General features: G+C 33.3%; 3 protein-coding genes across 7 annotated transcripts; all 3 read right to left on the bottom strand.

The window, feature by feature from the left end:
• Positions 1 to 1,983: 1,983 nt before the first annotated feature.
• Positions 1,984 to 4,307, bottom strand: LOC110821971 (protein MARD1-like). The gene is made up of 3 exons (XM_022051960.2): positions 3,648 to 4,307; positions 2,754 to 3,558; positions 1,984 to 2,338 (listed from the first exon to the last, which is right to left on the bottom strand). The coding sequence occupies exons 2-3, from the start codon at positions 3,518 to 3,520 to the stop codon at positions 2,269 to 2,271; spliced, it is 837 nt and encodes a 278-aa protein (XP_021907652.1). The 5' UTR covers positions 3,521 to 3,558; positions 3,648 to 4,307; the 3' UTR covers positions 1,984 to 2,268.
• Positions 4,308 to 12,937: 8,630 nt separating this feature from the next.
• TRM82 (Transducin/WD40 repeat-like superfamily protein) lies at positions 12,938 to 16,870 on the bottom strand. Its single transcript, XM_022032096.2, has 10 exons — positions 16,681 to 16,870; positions 16,086 to 16,250; positions 15,485 to 15,665; positions 14,931 to 14,987; positions 14,779 to 14,849; positions 14,534 to 14,612; positions 14,378 to 14,437; positions 13,852 to 13,949; positions 13,697 to 13,757; positions 12,938 to 13,527 (listed from the first exon to the last, which is right to left on the bottom strand). Exons 1-10 carry the CDS (start codon positions 16,812 to 16,814, stop codon positions 13,138 to 13,140), a joined length of 1,296 nt encoding a protein of 431 aa, XP_021887788.1. The 5' UTR covers positions 16,815 to 16,870; the 3' UTR covers positions 12,938 to 13,137.
• Positions 16,871 to 17,208: 338 nt separating this feature from the next.
• LOC110807067 (Galactose oxidase/kelch repeat superfamily protein) lies at positions 17,209 to 21,037 on the bottom strand. 5 transcript variants are annotated; one of them, XM_088216903.1, is made up of 3 exons: positions 20,838 to 21,037; positions 20,523 to 20,616; positions 17,209 to 18,578 (listed from the first exon to the last, which is right to left on the bottom strand). In XM_088216903.1, the coding sequence occupies exon 3, from the start codon at positions 18,494 to 18,496 to the stop codon at positions 17,459 to 17,461; it is 1,038 nt and encodes a 345-aa protein (XP_088073029.1). In that variant the 5' UTR covers positions 18,497 to 18,578; positions 20,523 to 20,616; positions 20,838 to 21,037; the 3' UTR covers positions 17,209 to 17,458. The 5 variants fall into 5 exon arrangements, with proteins under 5 accessions (XP_088073029.1, XP_088073030.1, XP_088073028.1 ...); XM_088216904.1 differs by having other exon boundaries at positions 20,557 to 20,616; XM_088216902.1 differs by lacking the exon at positions 20,523 to 20,616.
• Between the last annotated feature and the right edge of the window lie 235 nt (positions 21,038 to 21,272).

Here is a 21,272-nt window from a genome sequence, read left to right as displayed (position 1 = left end):
TCTGGCTTCTGTTCCAAGTCTATTATAGCACCGTGTACATGATGTTGTGTTGGTGTCATCCATCTGTTCTTTAAACAAAAACATCCGATCTGATTTGTGCTTTACCCAAAGAAAAGCATCTGAGTTACGAGCACGGCCATTGCGGGTTTAAGTCAAATGGTTTCGGCCTCCATATCCTTGCTTTCACCTTTACGATAACCGCACCAAACTAAAATACTGCTGGGGTTACTACCCCTGATCTGAGCTTGAGGGCAGCTTTGTAGATAATGCTGTGCGGCCTGTAAAGTGTTATTTTTTGCATGCATTGCAACTTGGAATTTGGGCTAGCTCAGTATTGTAGGTTTCAGGTTATGTGGCATCTGAAGCCACAAGGAAAGCATATGCTAGTTGAAGCTAAAGCTGCAGGTAGAGATGGTCATTGGAGTAGGTAAGCTGCCAACATTCCCTAATTCATTCAGATGAGATGGACATAAAACTATAATTAACTAAGTGAAAGTATAGAATGGGTATTGGTAGAAACTTCTATATTACAAATAAATATGAGGCTGAGTATGGATTTAGTGCAATACATATATATATATATATATATGTATTGCAAGACAGAACAAGGGGAGTAAATCACTAAATAGTTCTGTCTTGCAATACATATATAATTGAATTATGAAAATCTTTGGCCACTGCCGGCTGAATCCTACCATCCCTTTCACTTGGACTCTTATCAACATTTTGCCTTATTTCAACAGAGGAACCAGTCAAGGTCGATAATGGATTCCAAATCTTAACATCAATACGCCCTCTGTCTCAACATATATACATATGTGCTTTAATCTAACAGCGAATACTAATTGAATTTACACTTCCCGGATCAAGTTAGATAATAAACCTCTTATATTTTCTCTTCACTTTCCTCTCTCCCAAACAGACCCTCATGGTAAACAGCTGTTTTGTTTCTTAAGAGTATCTAAAAGTAGGTAAGAGGGTTTTAATTTGTTTCTTGGGTGAGGCAGTTTATGTTGTATTCAGATTATACATATCATATATATATATATATGTATATATATATGATATGCATGCAAGTTGTGGAGATTAAAAAATGTATGACATAATATGAGGCATCTGCTGAAAAGATACAATTGACAAGGAAGAAAGTGGAGGGACCTTCATGTTTCATCTGGTTGTGAGCAAGAAAAGAAATCATACCTGATGCTAGTAAACTAGTGTATCACCAAGTGTAGACTGCTTCACATTGATGCATATTTATGCCTAATTTAATTGCCACACACATATATATATATATATATACAAACACACACACTCTCTCTCTCTCTATACATACAGTAATACATATTTAATTACCCTTTATTAATAGTTAAATCATATATAATTAAGTATGGAGTAGCTTATCTTGTCATTACTCTTGGGTGTAGTCGTTAGACAAGAGCTATCAATCAACTCTATATATATATATATGTATATATATATATATGTTCATTAATTACCCATTTGTCAATATTATGATAACCAGTTACCCATTTGTCAAAATACGTAATTAGTAAGTAATTACATTGAATTTAATTACAAATGGGTTTTGTCAGAAAATAAATAAATATATATATATGTATGTCTATATAATAAAGTTATGAATGCATCGAATAAATTAGAATAAACAAATCTTTAAATATTATTTGAGAGTTAATCTAATCTAACTCCTTAATAATTATTTAAGTTTGGATCTATCTCCTTTGCTGATATATATATATATATATACATATATGTATTAAGTTGTAATTAAAAAAACTATACAATATATAATAATAAATCCCAAATGGGGAGAGAATCTCAATGAGTGAAATGATGGGTCCCGCTCGTACAATAATTATGTTTGCATGATAAATTTTGATGTATTAAAAATAAATTAATTAATTATAAAGCAGAAGATAAGCCAAGTTTTTTTGCAATTTAAAAAGCTGAGTCAGTCCATAATTACTCAAATTATTATTTTTAATTATATCATTAAGAAAAACTAATCATAATTTAAACAAAAATCAATTCTACAATCTCATCCTCTCTCTTATCACTATCTGCATCTGAGAGGGTTCCCAAAAAAAAAAAAAACAAAATTACAAAAAAAGAGAGCCAAAAAATTAATCTGGCAATCTTTTTATCCTGAAAAAAAGAAGAGAAAAACAATATAAATCTCATTGTTCGTCTGATCATATAATTATTTTATGGATCATCATCATCACCATCACCATCTTCATCAGATTCTTAATTCTCCATTCCATCTAGTAGCATTTCTTGGTACCTGCACTCCCTACTGCAAAAAGCTTGCTCCCCTCTGCAATTTTTAATTAATTTCACAAAAATTTAATCAAAAAGCAATTTCATTACATATACATAGTGTGTGTGTAGAGATATACGAAACAAAAGCAAACAGAACTTGATGATCGTAAAAAGAAAACTTCACTCGTTGCTTTCTCTTTCATAATAAAAGTTGGAATCATCTACAGTTTTGATTTTTTTTTTTTTTTTTAGTAAACCCAATAAGATATGTTATGTGATTAATTTCTTCAAGATGACACAGAAATCATCAAACCCATAGAATTAAACAATTAATCCAACTGACCCATTTCTTCAAGCAATCAAATTCTCAAAATCAAGCTAAGAAATTGATAGGATTGTAATCAGATACTCTGGAGTTTCCAAGAAGAAGCAATTTACAGAAGTAAAAGATTAGGGGAAATGAAGTGAACCTGTAGATGTAAATGTCGTCTTTCTGGTCGAGATTCTTCTTGCATGTGTAGCAGAAGCTGAGAAAATTATTGTCAGATGCAGGGCTGATAGACTTTTCTGATAAACAACGGTAGGTTTCTTCAACGACGCAGTCATCAAAAATATGAGTGGTTTTTGGATTAGGTCCGTGGGAGATTACACAAGTATAATCCTCAGAAAGCTCCATTTCACTCACGGAAAGGGGACGAGGAGAGAAATCTTTCACCGTCTGGACTCCTGTATTTCCAGACCCAAATCCAGAGTTCCTCGTCTTGATTCCAAAATCAGCCGGAGATCTTGGCGACTCGGAAGGGGAGATTGTGGAGGTGGGTGGCAATGGAGGTATATGGACCCTGAGTTTGGCTCCAAACAAGACCATTTTACTTGTGGGTCTTGTAGAATCATTGTCTTCTTCGATGGGTTTGTCATCGATGAGAGCTAGACAAATGCCTTTTGGGTCTAGTTTTTCAAATTTATCTGGAACAGATTTTGGGGATTTAGGTTGAGAATCTTGCAAGAAAGGATTGTTGCTTAAAGGAAAGAGTGTTTGTTTGTCGAGAATTGAAGTTGGGCTTTTGAGGGATTCGGTTTCAAAGAGAGTTTTAGCAGTGAAAGCTTTGAATCTTGGGGAATTGAAGAAGGAAGTAATGGGTGTTGTGTAGTTTTTTGTGGGTGATGGTGTTGGACTGTGATGATCAGCCATTAAAGCTTGCTTGCTGGTCACTGCTCTGGATCTATTCCTCAGCATAACTGTTTGGATTATTTCTGGTAATTAATCTTCAATTTCTGCCATGCAAGGAACAAAATCAGAGACTTGGGTAAAACAAACAGTTACCCAAAAAATCAAAGAAAGAAAAAACACATGAATTACTCACCTGCAAAAATGAGTTAAACCCAGCACTCCAATTTTCTTTTTAGCAGAGGAATCCAGGAAGGAAGAAGAAGAAGAAGAAGAAGAAGAAGAAGAAGAAGCAGAACTTATACTCAAACACACAGTCTAGAAAACTGAAAGATATTGGTCCCTAAATCTCTGTAGCCTCCATTACCTATTGGCTAAAACACTGAAGAAGATAAACAAGTCAAAAATTACATTAAAAAAAAAATCAGTTTTCTTCCTTTTTCTTATTTTGGGTGCTAGTACAGAAAAAAACAAGAAGAAGAATCAAAACCCATCATAGTAAACACATGAATAGCAACAGAGACATGAAGAAAAGCTCTGCCATTTACGGTTAAAAAAAAGATATCTATGTACTCATAAACCCCCCCTGGTGTTTTAGGCATGAATTTGTCTTTCTGCTACTCCCCATGAAAAAACAAGAAAAAGAAAAACCAGTAATCACTCACCCACAATTAAAGATAACCTACTTTTCTCTCTCTCTCTCTCTCACTCACTAAAAAGCTTCATGGTTTTTCATTCTTGACACATATTTTTCTTTTCTTTTTAAATTTTTCTCTCTGCCAACTTCCTCTTTATTCAGTACTGATAGTTTTAGTCCTGGAGATCAGCACCAGCTTCTAACTTTACAAAAGAGAAAAAAGAAAGAAGAGAGAAGAAAAGTGAGAGAGAAAAAGCTTCGACTTTGAAGGGGAAGGAAGAGCAATACCATGGATTATATAAAGAGGGAAGAACTGCGGGAGAAAAGGAGGGGGCGTATACAGCATGTATGCATGATAATCAGTGGGCTTTTAAATTAACTTTTTAATAAGTAATTTGATAATTAATCACCCAAAATATAATTGGTCAAAACTAAAAGAAGAAAAGAGAAAAAGAAAAACGATGAAACGTTGTCGTTTAATGGAGAGTGAGTACAGTTCACTACAGTTTGTCGTGACTCACCCTGCTCTGGTTGTACTGCCATTGCAGTACAGACTGCATAGTTATGAAATTTTCAGAACTTCAAACGCACGCACTTGAAGGAGATGTTTATCCTGTCACACTCTCACCATTAATTTTTTCAAACCTAACCCTTTTGAAACTTTGAGAAATACATATTATTATATCTATACACTTTATATATACATATACATATATATACACACACACTACGTATAAACCTATACATACAAACTTGGCAAAACACTAAGTTTATAATTAACACAACCTAAATTTGAGACGTCAAAAGTGTACGATAAATTAGATTAACCTCAGAAGACATGTTTGGTGGCGATTTAACGTTGCAATTAAAGCCATTTGGGGGGGGGGGCCACGTGTGTTTGTTATTTGATGGGTCCCAGTCAAAGCTAAAAAAATATACCCGTTATTAAATATTTATTGCGTAATAAATTTTATTTTAACTTACTAAATCAATATGTAAATAAATTAAATAATAATTTCTTTATAAAATCGTAATTTTTAAATAAAATATAAAAATTCAACAGGGTAATTTTTCTTTTTTTTAAAAGAAAAATACACTTTCTAAAATAATATAATATTAAATAATGAATTATATTTTGTGTCATAAATTTTTGTATGTAAATTATTTTACAATTATTTTTTATTTACATTTGCATATATATTTTAAAAAATATAAATATATTTTAATATTTAACATTCTAAACACATTTTTTAATATTTATTTTTTAAAAATAAATAAATATTGAGCTTAATAAGAAAAAAAAAAACGAACATTTGGGTCCAAACTTAACAGAGTTATATAATATATATTCATATATATATATGTGTATATGTATGTGTGTATATATATATATATTGGACGTGATTAAAAGAGTTGTTATTTTACGTCAAGTTAATCAAAATGTATTATGATAATTAGGTAGATTAAGTTAAAGTGAGGACAAGCGCAGAGTGCAAACGGCGGGTCCCACCAATCATGTATGATTATTTTTTATCTAATGATTTGATAAGAAACTTTTGGGGCCCACTTCGGGTAAACAGGAGCAGGAGGAGCCCGATTAACATTTGGGAGTGGCCCCCACAACACACTAATTCCCACTAGTTTTATAAATTATTCCGACCCCGTTGTGGGTCCCGCAAGTGGGCCCCATTCCTCCCGCTTTATTATTGACGTAACTGACCCGGACCCAATTGCGGGGCCCACTATCCCGTGGGCTATGCTACCGCTATCTACACTCGACATTTAGTTTTGTAACAGTCTCCTGCTTTTCTTTCTTAAATTGGAATCTTTTTTTTCTTTTTTCAGAACTGTTATAAATACTATAATTAATGTGATTTTTTTTAAAAAAAGATATATATATTAGTTATATATATATATAATATTGTACGATATTATATATGTGTATATATTATAAATTGTATAGGACATCATGACCACATATTTAGTAACAGTTTTGGTAAAAGCATGGGTCATTATACCGTACTTAATTATTAGGGTTCCATAGGAAAAGATATTATATATATACATACATATACATATATATATATATCATTAGTATGTTAAAAATGATAAATGTAAGTTAAAATCATAATTATACAAGTACAATATATTATGAGTTAATATTAAATTAAATTAAATATAAATCCTTAATTAATTAGTGTTATAAACTATAGATATTTTCATAATATAATTATTTTATCCGAGAGCAAAAATAATAATTTAATGACATATGATGTTTTTTTATTGACTTTTTATGAAACTGAATGATACATCAGATGTCACGTGACGTTAAAAAAATTTAATATAGACAAGCTCAAATTGTTGCATAAATTAAAAAAATAAAAAGACTAAATTTGTGTTCGGTCCCAATTATCGAAACATGTCATTGGAGTCTTCGTTCCGTACGAAGAAAGGAGGATACCAGAAGCTTTGGTAAAAGCGATAGATGAAGCCGAAGACGCATGAAGCAAAGGTGTGGTGAGGAAGAAGAATGTTTATGATGATGACGAGACATTCCAAATAGGCAAGAGCAACATACGAAGCATATGACCAAGACTCGGAGAGAAATTTAGAGGAGTGAGTTGGCACAATCAAGAACAGAAGAATTTGGTTTGTTGAGAACGCGTTATATCATTTGAATATTAGAGAGAATTGTTATAAAAAGGAAAGTTTTCTGGAGTTGAGGGGAGAAGGGGGGGAAATAGGTGAGTGTTACGAGATTTTATTAGGTTTAGATTGTGTAAAAACATTAGGTTGGAGTGATTTTTAGAATTCTAATCTCGAAGTTTTCTTTGAGTTTTCAACATATATATACAAACCAATCGATATCTCAAAGTACCTAGAAAGATATAGAGTAAAAAAGAGAAATTTGAGAGTCTACGAGAAATATAAAAAAGAAAGATCGGAAATAAATGACATTTTCTAGTTTCTTTGTAAAATAAAATTATAATAAGAAAAAAAGTGTTATTGTGAGATTTTATATCCGGAATAGTAAGGAGACAGTGAAGAAGATCGGGAAAGAAGGGAATTTCGACGAACTCCAAATTCTCTTCATTTACTTGTTTCAAATAGGTAGTAACTCATTTAGAAAGTTGAAGAGGAACGAACTCATTTCCAACATTATTTTTGTTTCCTTTTCTTCACTCTCTCTCTCTCTCTCTCTCTGCATTCCCGAGATAATCGAAGAAGAAGATGAATTCAGACATTATTTTTTTTTAAATAAATAATATGCGGATCTAATCAAACTAGTTTATATCAAAATTCAAATTTCATATGACATCTACTTATATAGTGATCAATTAAAAAATATATTTTATTATTAAATTTGATAAATTACATAAGTATTGACGGTATTTAATAAAAAAAATTAAATTAATTTTTTTAAAAAAATAAAATACTATAAAAGTCAATATTAATATTTAATAAAGAATAATGAACATTTCTTACACTATAATTAACAATGTACAAAATAAGTATAATTAACATTAATTACGGTTTGCTATTTTATGAAATTGTCATTAACTAAACTTGATACATATTAAAATATATATATATATATATGTTATAAATAGAACCACTACTATAAAAATATCAAAATTAAATGAATTCTTGATTTTTTTTCTTTCCATACAAAAATTTAATAAATTTAATTTGCATTTTGTGGAAATATAAATATGTAAAGTATATACGTAAAAGGATATACATATAAGGATATATATATATATATATATATATACATATCTATCTTTTTATTCATTTTAATAATAAACATTAAAACAATAAGTATAATACAAATAATCAAAGGAAGAAAACCGAGAGTAAGTGAAAAATGTAACACGAGATTAAATAAATATATTCATCAATAAGATAATATATATATATATATATCAATTATTAATATAATACAATTAACCAATTGACCCTTAAGACAATATAATAAAATTTAAACTCTAGATAAATTTTTAATTTATACTGTAAAATGTACCGACGAAGGTATCTCGGGGTGTGTCGGCTTCGTCAGTTCTCATTTATGGCTGAAGTTTTTTTTTGAACTAGTCTACACAGAAAAGAACGATGAACACAATAATCGAAAAATTACGTAAAACGGGAATCGGGAATGAGCTCATTGGAGGAGTTTTGAGGTTTTGGCTGCAGCAACTCTGTTAGACTTTGTCCACTGTTTTCGGCTCACCTGTCATCCCTTTTGCTCCGATTTGACCACATGAATGCTCAGAATCAAATTTCGAGCAGGCATGGAGAATTTTTACCTTTTTTGGCGATCGTCAGTGGCTTCGGTGCGACGGTGGTTGACGGTCGGCCTCCTTCTCCAGTATCTAATTTTTCTTCTCCGGTGGGGGCTGGCGACTAGGGTTTGTATTTCCGTGTGATGTGAGATATTTATATCCATCTCACGTTCATATGTACTGTCAATCGCGATCAATTTCGTCCGTCCAATCGCACATAATAAGGAAATGAATCTGGATCGTCCATCGCGATTTGATCTCAGCCGTCCGATTGCGTTTAAGGATGGAACAAATCTGGGTCGTCCACGCGTACGAGATCAATTCTGGGCCATCCGATCGCGGGACACATGGATCGTCGCGTGGCATCCCACATTGCACCGACATCAGCGTGCCTCGCCACGCGGCATACTTCAATTCGTTGAGACTTCTGATTAGACAGTCATACGTGATATAATTTTTTATATTTATACTTTGACCATCTGTTCTTAATTTTTTTTTAAAAAACACTCATCGAATCCAAATTTTTACCTATTTTTCTGAAAATTATTTTCGATTACATTCATAATCTATTAAAATTAAATTAAATTAATTTATAAATAATTTTATATTTATTTTCAAAATCTAAAATTAATCATGAGATAAATTTTGAATTCGTGTATTACAAAGTAAAAAAATGTAATACTAGATTAAATGATTATATTCATCAATCATATAATATATATATATATATTAATTATAATATAATAACCCTTAATACAATACCATAAAATTTAAACTCTAGATGAATTTTTAATTTGCATGGATATTAATTTCACCATTATTAGATTATACTTTTAAAATACCAAAAGGAAAGGAATATATAGTACATAAAATATAAATATAGGCACTCATGAACATATAAATATAGTACATTAATTATATAAACTCCACGAAATTATTAATTATCATCGTCTAAAAATTTAATGCATTAAACTACTAAAGTCTTTTACTTATATAGAAGTTATATATATATATATGTATATATATATAATATTGCAACTAGATAAATAGAAGGTAGGTTTAGGTGACCTCTAGAAACTCTATATATTTAAGTAATAAAATACAATCAACAACAAAGTTATGATCGTGATTTATATATATATATATATATGTATTATTATACTGTCAATATTATTGAGAGCAGTTTACTCTTTTATATTTGTTGTGTATATATATATATATATATATATATATATTATAAACAATGTATAAATAATACGATGGAATAAAAATACAGTAAAGTTTACCATAAAAATAGTACAATGGAAAACTAATATAATATCGTCATGTTATCATATATAGTTGTAAGAGCCCATATTGAATGTCACATATATATATATATATATGTGTGTGTGTTTGTGTATATATATATATATACACACATACATATATATCATATGGTCTCTAGCTACATAGTCCACATGATTTAAGTTTAGATTCATGATATTCATCAATAAAACTAGGGGGGGTCCCTTCAATTAAATTGAAGTTTCGTGTGTGTCTATACATATATACATACATATATATATATATATAATATTGGAATAGAAAATGTATATACCAATAATTTGCTCCCCTTGGTGTCATTGTTGCAACTATAGCCTACCATATAACTCAATATTGTATTTAATCACTAGTACGAACGATTTTCATCAATTGGGACAAATGACATAATCAATTCATATATATATATATATATATATATATATATATATGTAAAGGGTAAATTTTTATTTTATTTTTTAAATTATTAACCATGGTAGTGAAATTGAATTTCAAATTTTTTTTGGGGGTTATAATTTATCTTTTAAATTTATAAAGTTATTCTAACTCATATTTTTTTTATAAAATAGAAAAAATTAAGTTGGACACATCACTTATTATATATATATATATATATGTATATATATATATATATTTATGTTATTTTAAAAATAATATATAATAATAAAAAATTATAAGGTATTTTTTTTATTTTTTTTTGTATAATTTACACTAAAAAAAGTGGTGGTGATATGTACAAAAGAAATTTGATTTTTTTAAAAAAAATTGAAGACATGAATGTAGCATTGGAAAGACTTTATGGAGTAGGAATATGAATGTTAATGGTGGCATCAAAATGGCATCAATCCTTCACTCTCCCATAAAGATGCCCACTTCAAAATTTTTTTTTTTAATTGAATTGTAGATTTAATTTGGTAAAGTGGGTGCATTTTTATTTTCAATAAAATTCAATGTTCGGCTTTTTTACGGGTTAGGTTTACGAGTAAATTATAACGCTAGTACAGTGTTCTGCTCTGTTAAAATCTTAATATTTCGCTTACAAATCACAAACTCAAAGTTCACCGATGACGTAGAATTTATCATTCTTTTAGTACACGTTACGCGCTGATATCAGTTATTTCAACTAGTTTAGTACTTTAACTAAGTCGAGTTTTGTCTCAGTAAGTTACTATGATTTTAATAAAAAAAAAAAATCTTCTTACGTAAGACTTCACTTCATCAGTTAGGATGATTTCAATAGGTTAATACCCGTCTTAAATTTTTTACTAACGAAGAGATATTATTTCATTAAGGATTGTTTTTTTTAAAAAAAAAAATATATCGAACGATAGAGAAGGTAACTATTTAAAATTTAAAATTTCATATATTATTATATGAGAGTCAAATTTTTAATAACTAAATTTGTGAACACGAAGAAATATTACGTGAGCTAGAAGTCTTCCATCGTAGTAGAAATACAATTTCGTTATTTTATTTTTCTTTATGTACTCTAAAAATTCTTACTTTTCAAATTCATCATCAAAGTGTTAGAAGAACACATCCCACTATTTCTTGAAAAAAAAAAAAATTCTTACTTTTTGATATTTGCAAAAGAGATTATGAGTTAGGTTGCGGAATGCCACATATAAGAAAGTGTAGGAATACATATATATTTATATGTATATGTATATGTATGTATGTATAGATATCTTTGATCAAATTGGAATTATCCACCCAAAATATCAAAAACCCAATTACAAAAAATATTACGAGTCAAATATATTACATCAAACTAAGAAGTTAAGAGTTCGTGGGCACTTTTTTCTTCCAAGGAACCCCAACCCCGATCTCTCTCTCATGTTTCATTTCATCACACGATCCCAATTTTTCTTCGTTACACATCGACGGTCTTATCCACTCCACTCGCCAACATTTATTACATTACTATATCTATATAACGCATGTATGTAAATGCGTACGTACATCTCATGGCGAACTGAAAGCACCAATCTAAAAGACTCGTGGTTGTCGTTTAGAGCCACTCGGCATCATTCGATAGGCCATTTGAAGCAGAGCATGGGGACCTCGCCTTCGTATAACGTCTTCTTCACTGAGCTTCAAATTTCAAATTGACCCCACCAAACCCTGTTCTATCGAATAAGTGCACCCATCTCTTTCACTTTTCCATTACCCAAAAAAAAAAAAAAGAAAGCACCCATTAAAGACAAGTAATTAAGAAAAGTTGGGTCGATGAGAGTGTGTGTGTGTGTGTGTGTGTGTGTATAAGTGTATAATTGGTTTGTTGACTAAGGCACATTAACCAAGCTTTGATCTTTTTATATATTTTTTTCCTGAATTCATGTAGTAAGATCAAGATGGGATGAAACGACATGTCGTGTTGGGGTAAGTGTGGGATGAGATTGACTCATCAAATTTAAGGTATCAACAAGATGAACATCCGAGTAGAGTGTTGGATTTAATAATTTAATATGAATGATTAGAATTTAATTGTTAGTATACGAAAAGTGGTGGATGATTTGGTAATGGAAAATAGGAATATGAAAGAGTAATCTTTAGTGGGTTAATGGGTAAATTTTGTTGGGTAATCTTTTGTAATTACTGAAGTTCAAAAGGTAATTACTTTTTTAATTGGTTTTGTAGATATGGGTGTATGTAAGTAATTTACTATTTACCCATTTTTTTAAAAAAATGGGAAATATGAGTTATGGTTGAGAAGGTAAGAAATTAAGAAGGAAGAAGAAGAAGAAGAAGAAGAAGAAGAAAAGAAGAAGTGATAAATGGATGGTGACATAGATGGGAAAGGAAGTGTATTATACGTAAGTTTTTGTAATATCAAACTTGAAGAAGTTTGCTACGCCACTCCAAATTTTCTCCACCGAACTACTTTCACCACGCCGTGTTTGGCCATTGACGATTAATGTCTTTTTCTTTGCACAAATCGATTCAGAAAATCATAACTCATTCTTAAAGCAGGCAAACGGAACTTTGGTCTTGCGATTATTTGAGTTCTAGTTTAAGATATCGTCGTTTTGGATCTTTAAAATTTTGTTTGATCCAAATATTTTCAAAAGGGTCATCAATGGTGCAACCAAACTGCACATTTTCACAAGAAGATAATATTCCAATCACGAAGTTAAACAAAAAGTAATCTTTGGAAATTCTTAGTCAAATGTCATAATGGTAACAAGACATGTTGTTAATTTCATGTGAATTCGGTTTAACTTTTGGTGTTAAGAAAAAAGAGAAACCTCAAATGAGTAACTTGTAAATGAGTGAAGAGAAAAAAGTCACCTTGTCATGGCAGCCTATCAAATCAAGAATATTGCATCATAATAATCTAACGTAAAGATCAAGTAATGCTACAAAAAAACAGCTCAATACTGAAAACCAAAAATGCCCTTCATAACTCAAATTAAGGACTGGGTTTGAATGAGAATTTAGTTTCACCGCTTGGTTTTTCTATCATTTCTGGTCCTCTTTCTGAAGTCTCTATTCTCTGTAGGGTAATGCTTCTTAATCAATAAATTGGACATAGCTTTCTTCACAGATTCAGCAGCAGCCAAGAAAAACTTTCCCTCAATCGACACACTTCCTTGCAACTTCTCGAGAAGTTTTTCTCTCCCGGGTATTTGATTATCTTCCAACACAATTGGCTTTCTGTCGCTAGTATCAGGAGTACTTTCTTCTAAACTGGATATAACCTTCACTCGAGAGAAAGAAGGGTAATCAAACCCAGGCAGGTTAGAGACGCCTGTTACCATCCACAATAGTCCTCCGGCTGTGCAACTCCCAAGACTAGTAGGAATGAAACACTCTCCTTTGATGGAAACCAGCTGCAATAATCACTTGAAATGAAACATGAAGCCATTGTTGTACGATTCTAAGAAATACTTGTAGTTTAATATTTTTGATTAAAAATTCAAGGACTATCTTAGAAGGCTCAATTTGATTATTTTAAAATGTTCAATTGAGTTTGAGTTAAAAATTCAGTCTGGTCCTTACCTTGGCAACAGAAAGAGTTTGAGTAGAGAGGTCGCAGCTCAATAACACTATTGCTTGCAAGCTAAAAAGGAAGCATATGAGAGAAATAACATAAGAAACCAACAGACACACTTCTCAGAAGAAAATAAGTAGACACAGAATATAAAGACACTTGCCTCTGAACAGCCACTGCTACAAGTGAACCTGAGAGCGCGCACAGATCAGTAACAGTAGAATGTGCCAGTTCGCTTCCATTAGACTCTAAATGTCCTGCCTTCAGTAAGTAAAAGATGTCAAACCAATATCACTTATTTTCCCAATTGCACATCAAGACCCAAAAACAAATCTCAATTTCTGGTCCTATGGCCAGCCTCACCTGAACTACATGCTCCAAACACAGTTCGCCTTGTGGGGAATGAATTAATCACTCACAACATTTTGGTAACAAAAAAAAAATAGAATCAAGCTAAATCGACATATCTGTTGACTAAACCAAAATCAAGAGTTTCATGACTATCATTAACATATTACCACACTGCAAGAGATGACAACATGAATCTCACCAAACTTAGGATTGCTTCCTGGCTCAATGGCCAGAGCCTTCCACATCAGGTGAAGGTAAAGGGTACTAGAAACTCCAGCAATCTAAGTCAAAATCACATAGAAAAGAAAATTCAGAAAACATAATGCAAGTAGATATACCTTCACACCAACTTCACATGTATCAAGAAGAGATCCAGAGGTAAAATCCCACAATCGAACCTGGAAGAACAGCACTGATCAACTATCAATTTACTTTACACACTGATATATATGGATCAAAAAACTCTGAAAAGTCGTCAACGTATGAACACTTACTGTTGAATCACCCCCTCCAGACACAAGAAAACCCTGGGGATAATCTGGGGTGCAAATAAAGGCAAGGCATGATACAAACCTGTCAATAGATACATGAAATGAATTTGTGGTCAGGTAAAACACTACTACAAATTTGCAGAAGGAGATAACTTGCAGGGGAAAAGTATGAGATTTTTCCAACTTCATCAATTGGGACAAAGTACAAACATGAAATTCAAGGAAAAGATGTGATCCTAAAAACTCACTCCGTATGACCAAGGCAAAAACTTTGTATTTCATGAGCTCCATCTAAAGGCTTATTAGGAAAAACAGTAACCTGTCATAAAAATACCATTGTATAAAATAGGTGTACAGACAAAGCTAGTATTTATACAAACAAATGGGAAGTTGATTTTACACGAATCTTAAAGTCCCGATCTGCACTAACAATGTACTTGCCATCTGGGGAAAATTCCTGCAGATAACAAATGTTAATAATTGGCATGCTTACAAATATTAATATGCTATAAGAATTAAGATTTGTCTTATTTTAATCCTAATTAAACATCCGGCCCTAAGAAACTTGTATAAACCAGAAGAATGGTTCCCCCACAAGGAAATATTTAAGATATATCTCCCGAAGTTACAAACTGAAAGGCTAAACTGGTATAAGAAATAGGAAAGAAATCATGATACTCCATTCGACAAGTTCAAGAAGAAGATAGAAACTGTTTCTTCAAATCTAAAAAACACACTGTGGTACAGCTAATCTGAGTCCTCACCTGTAAAAGCCTCCAAACTAGAAATATTAGCGAGCAGTTTAGCCCTGCTAGCACAATTTTTACTAAAAGAAAATATCATTATCATCACGATCCGTGTGAGAGTATAGTTCAATGTATTCAAGTGATGACCTTCAAGATGCCTAACAAGCAATCAATAAAACCAAACATATACAGAGAAAAATATATTTACCAGGCTAGTGATAATACTGCAATAGTGAGCAAGTAACGGTGCTGCCTTCTTGTTGTGTACGGCTTGACTTCCATCAAGCCCATGCAAATCAACAACCCAAACAACTCCAAATTTATCAGCAAAACAGACATGCAAACCATCATTACTTATTGTTACCGCACTAACTCTCTTCTCTGAACACCTGTTAAAAATTACAGAAATCAGAAAAATAAAATAAACCACACGAGAGAACAATGACATTAAAGATTGGATTGGTTACGTGCAAGTTCCAGAATGAACTAAAATTTAGCTATCTTGTACAATCTTCACAAGAAAACTCGCTCCAATGGCATCCACATCCCATCCTTTTGGTGGATTAATGAGAATTTTTTTTTTGGAAGACACTACGCAAATAGGCATACCAACTACCACAACTTATATCTGCATCATCATACTTCAACGATTTGTTCTAAAGTTCAAAAAATTTAGATTGCAGGGAACAGGGAGCCCTAATTCATACTTAGTCTTGCATTCACTTCTACCACAATAATTTAAGTATCTTATTCTCCAAGTACCTTAAACTTTTAACATCAGCTAACCTGCATAGGTTTCAAGAACTCACACGGTAGCAATGCAGTGCCAAGATTCCGCAGACCAAATCTTCAAAAGTTTGTCATCACCAGCAGAGACAAAGAGCTTTCCATTAGCCCCATAGCGAATAGCTCTTATAGAATCCTTGTGGGAACGCCCACCGGAATCATCCACTAACGAGACGGCACAATCACCTCTGCCAAAGAACCAACAATCATGTAAAAAGGGATTCCACAACAATTTTAACTTCCCAACATTTACCACTCAGCCAGTTTGAAGACTCATTTTTTAAATCATAATTCATTAGAACTAGAGAAACTTCGACTTCACGGTGAAGGAAAAGCATCTTCAGAGAAGAAAAAAAAAAAAAGAAATTAAAATCCATGGGAACGAAAACAGGCACGGAAAATTCGAATAGCAAGAGATACTTTCAAATTGTTGTTTCTTCAATTCTCAGCAGCCAACCAGAGCATAATATCCAAGCGAAATTAAAAGCAAGACGCAGTTCTTTTGCCACAGCAAAACACTCGCGTAACTTTCATGTGGCGATCACATCGTATTTCCAATCACGTTGAACCATTTAACTAAAAGGATACTAGAACATGGCGCGGGGGGAGATAACTCACTGGATATCGAAGACACGAAGGTCCGACCCGACAGCGACTGCAACCGAACTCTGGGTGGGGTGGATCGCTATCAATGCTGGAGCAACCTCGTTGTCTCCGTGACTCTCTCCCTCCTCGATTTGCGTATCTTCCATTTCTTCGGGTCTGCCCTGTCTGGGAACGCAAGACAGGTTAGTGTTTTTTTTTCTTAGGGTTTTTCTGCTGCGGTTTTTTCTTTTTTTTATTTCTTCTTCCCGCTTGACGGGTTCAGGCTTTTGAGGGAGAAGAAGAATTGAAGTTAGATGGGCTTTCCAAGGCCCGTCCGTCCAAGTGGTATTCTTCTTTCCTTCATTTTGTTCGAACACCTGCTCTGTCAACCTAATTGCTTCTGTAATTTCTTTTCTTGATGATTGTAACTTGAAAGATTAAAAAACTTGAGTCTGAAAAAACAATGGGGCAAGTTGAAATTTTCTTAGATCTGTCGAAAAATAAGTGAAAAGCAGAAAATGGGTTTGTTGCTAGATGATCCTGTATATCCAGAGGGGCAAGTAAAAGCAACCTATTACCAGTCTTAATCTTTAGTTTCGAAGGGCTACGCTTGTCGATTGTTAAAAGGACTACTTTCCCTCAATCCCAAAACAAAACACAAGGCCACATATTATCACTTACACACAAGGCAGCCAACTAAACAAAAAAAAAAAAAAAAAAAGAGAGAGAGATCATTCCTCATCTCCTAGTTCGATGCTGAGAAAAGAGCACAATTTTCACCACAAAACTAACAACTGACACCAATCGAGATCTAAATTCTCAGCTGGGTACACCCAAGAATTGTTCCGCGGCATCGTGTCATCGGAGCTACCTGGCGCCAAGTGGGCCTCTCGCTGCCCACCGTTAACGCTTCAACATCAGACATTGGCTTGATATCCCAGTTCCACCTATCAGGGCCAATCACTCCGCCGATCACGTAAATCTCATCGCCAAGTCCAGTCATTGCAAAACCGATTCTCCTTCGGAACTCGGAGGCTGAAACCACCATCTTCCTTGCTTCCCCTTCCTGCTTGTAAATAAGTCCATGGCACATTACATAGAGCGCACCTTGAACAACTGCCATTGGACCCTGGGGCCAACCATAATCTTCCACTGTCCATCCAAGCTTCAGATGGTCCAGAACTTGAACTGTCGATAACCCCTTGTGTAGGACATGAACCTTCCCTCCAATAACTAGGCCTGAGCATGCTGAATTATGAGTGCGATGGAGATCTGGTATTGGGATCCATACATCTTTCTCTGGTTCATATATTTCTGCTTGAGAAATTGATTTTCGGCAGCTGGTGAAACCACCTGCAACAACAATCTTTCCATTCAAAACACAGCATGCAAACATAGCACGGGGCACAAGCATGGATGCACGTGGTGTCCACTGTCGAATAATAGGGTCATATGACCAGACCTCATTTGTTGCAAAGCTCCCATCTTGGTCACCTGTCAATGGGTCAACAGCATCACTGCCACCACCAATCACAAACAGCTTCCCTTCAGTGCAGACACAGCCAAAGTGGGCAAGGTGCCTGATTTTTGAGGGGAGAACAGGAAGAGTAATCCAAAGGTCTCGGAGAGGATCATAAAGTTGCCACAAATTCTCAGGGTCAAAAGCACAGACACATAACAGATCCTCTGAGGAACCAACTTCTTTTCGGGCTTTAAACAGCTCAGGACTACGAACAGCAGCGCGCCAGGAACGAGAAACAAGCTCCAACCGCGTATAAAGATAGAAAGGAACACGAGCAAGACACCGGAGAGCAACGGCGTCGGGAAGACCTTCAATCAGAGCAGACATGCTATTGCAATTTCATCCAATTTCAGACAATATTTTGCTGGCTACTTGTTTCTATATTGCCAACACAATAGTAATCTGCTACCTAATACACAAAATTTAGGTGAATTAGTTCTGAATTAAATGTCCATGAACATTAAAGCATTGAAGAAGGAAGACAGATCCCTTGGCCATGACCACCAATAGTTTTTTTTGGTCCAAGTTACGAAAGAATTCAACCATTTCTTTGCTCAATGCAGCAAAATAAAGTAATCTAAAGCATAAGAGTAGGACATCATAAAAACGAATATTTTAGAGAGGGAAAAATCAACTAAGGGACTAAAGAAGTCAATAAATGGGCAGATCCAAACATATATTCCCTTCTGATAACAAAAGGCACTAACAAGCTCTATAAACAAACCATATGCAGTAATCTTAGCCTTAAGGTTGAAAATTTTTCCTGTAATTTTAATAATTCCAGACCATCCTAACTTCCAAGAAACTTACCCCTTCAAACTCATACATAGTCCACAAATGTCCAAAGGAGGCTCACAAATTCTTTATTTCAGTTTCAAACTTCCAAACTTTTGAACTTTTCCAGATATGCTACACAATATGCATCATACGCATCCAATGTTATAATGGAACACATAAGAAAGACATAACAAGGAGAAGAAATAGAAAGCATAGAAAATGAAACCAAAAAGTAAAAAAAAAAAGAAGGAAAAAAAACTGGAGACTGAAGAAGTAGCTCATTCTAAAAATTCATTAGCTGTAACCAAAATCATCAATAACAGACTTGTCCAAATCTCAATAAAGGAGGTTCTATTGCTTAAGCACCACATTTTCAAATACGAAACCAAGTTTAGATTAAGCTAAGCAAAACCCCAAACATAGTAGAAAACTGAATAAAATTCCTAAAATCAAATTTCCAAAATTTTTCTGATAACATTTAAGACTACATTGTCATTCTTACAATGGTAAAACAAGTTAGTCTTCTTTGGTCTTCATTAAAGAGGAAGACAGAAAGAACCAGACATCAGCTCCAATAATTTTTGGATGTTTTTCTAAAGAATTAAAGCATTCGGATTTCATTGCCAAGTGCCAACATCAGTTCATTCTAATATTTGACGCCCTCTAATCTTGGGGAAAGATCACCAAGTTGTTGGCTTAAAATTCCAACAAGTGAAAAATACCAAGCACTTTGCATGACGATTTAATTTACAATCAAGTTATTCACTGAAAATCTTTCCAAACATTGGCTTAGGATTTTGGAACCATGCTCAAATCTGACCCCTCTAAATCTCCAATTTCATTTGCGACGATGAAAATACATCATTCAATCATTGATTGTATCCAAGACAGTTTCTTGCTGGAAGCACAGCAAGTGCTGAGTGTTAAGGGAGCACACACAGAAGTTTGGAAACATTCTCAATATTCAGTGCGCAGGAAGACCAAAGACTATAGCTGGCTAATAATGTTTTTCTTTCGAGATTTTCCCCCTATGACAGTAGGAAAGTTTTAAAGAATACAACCTTACACCCCAAAAGACTACAAAACAGGTTGACATAGAAAAGATGGTGGAAATGGAGATTTTCCAGCCATACGGCGACACAATACAAAATGAATCATATATATTCAACATTGCAAATTGGCAAGTGGGAAAGCCAACAATTTAATATCAGAAATGACACAGAACCTACCAAAAGAAAGCTCATTTAACCCTAAAATAATGCATTTGTAAACAGATGAGGATGAAAAATATATACAATGATGTAGCTTTCTTCTAGGTATGAAGACTAGAAACTTCATGAAGATAAGCATGATGATTCCACTAAACAAACAAATTGACCCCACCATCAACACATGATCCACACCAAACAAATTAAAATTTTTAGGCAACATATTTGCTTTGCAATAAAACCTAACATGCATTGGCAGATATCTCCAAACGCAAAAAACCAAGGACGTTTCGAAGCAGCCACGGCACAAAAATTCAATGTACTTCAAGAAACTAACGAAGTTAAAATATCACCAGAACCAAACAAACCCGTATCAAAATCATCGACGAGTTAGTCACGGACCAAAAACGAAAAATCCAGAGACCATCTCACCGGAATTGATATCAGAACCCTAAAATTCACCTAAAAAAAACAAGCAGCTCGTCAAACGAACAACTCAAAAGTGCAGTTTATTCACGCCAGACACGAAATCCAGTCGGAATCCGAGAAAAGGAACAACGAGTATTTCGCTAATTGAAAGACGAATCAAAATTGAATTCAATAACCCATGTAGAACAGTCAAAACAAGATGAAACGATAGACAATTGCATCACTCATGCGTTGCAGTTAGAGAGACGGTTTACCTGCAAGCTAAGATGGGAAATTTAAGGCGTGAAATTCCAGATTTCTACTGAGAGGAGCGAGGGAGCGAGGGAGCGAGAGAGGGAGACGAAGAGTAGCGTCGGATTTGGGCCGAGAAGATACAGGAGACGAGAGAAGGAGAAAGGTATGTACATACATACAGCTAAGGAAACGGCGAGGCCAGACCGAATTACGAAAAACAAAAATTCTTAATTTAACCATTATTAAATTTTAATATAATATTTTTATATTTATTTTATTTACAAAATTATAAAAATTAATTAATAATTTAATTATTAATTTTAATTTGAGAATTAACGTGAATGTAAAATAAATATTTTAAAAAATAATAATTATTTTTAATTCTCGTCAAACACGCCCTCGGTTTACCTTCCAAGAAATGTAATTATAATTATCCGAATTAAAAAATGTAATTA

Source organism: Carica papaya, chromosome 3, assembly GCF_054855325.1.
Source record: "Carica papaya isolate Zhongbai chromosome 3, ASM5485532v1, whole genome shotgun sequence".
In the NCBI taxonomy this organism is placed as follows: Eukaryota; Viridiplantae; Streptophyta; class Magnoliopsida; order Brassicales; family Caricaceae; genus Carica; species Carica papaya.
The sequence above is the reverse complement of the archived record's forward strand: the minus strand, read 5'-3'. Positions and strand labels throughout refer to the sequence as shown.

Excerpts from the sequence above, each read along its gene's own strand:
- LOC110821971 (XM_022051960.2), bottom strand. The coding sequence starts at position 3,520 with ATGCTGAGGAATAGATCCAGAGCAGTGACCAGCAAGCAAGCTTTAATG. Across the intron at positions 2,339-2,753 it reads GACGACATTTACATCTACAG|AGGGGAGCAAGCTTTTTGCA; the intron begins GTTCACTTCATT and ends TAAAAATTGCAG.
- TRM82 (XM_022032096.2), bottom strand. The coding sequence starts at position 16,814 with ATGGAAGATACGCAAATCGAGGAGGGAGAGAGTCACGGAGACAACGAG. Across the intron at positions 14,438-14,533 it reads CTGGAGGGGGTGATTCAACA|GTTCGATTGTGGGATTTTAC; the intron begins GTAAGTGTTCAT and ends CTGTTCTTCCAG. Across the intron at positions 13,758-13,851 it reads GTAGCAGTGGCTGTTCAGAG|CTTGCAAGCAATAGTGTTAT; the intron begins GCAAGTGTCTTT and ends CTTCCTTTTTAG.
- LOC110807067 (XM_088216903.1), bottom strand. The coding sequence starts at position 18,496 with ATGTCTGCTCTGATTGAAGGTCTTCCCGACGCCGTTGCTCTCCGGTGT.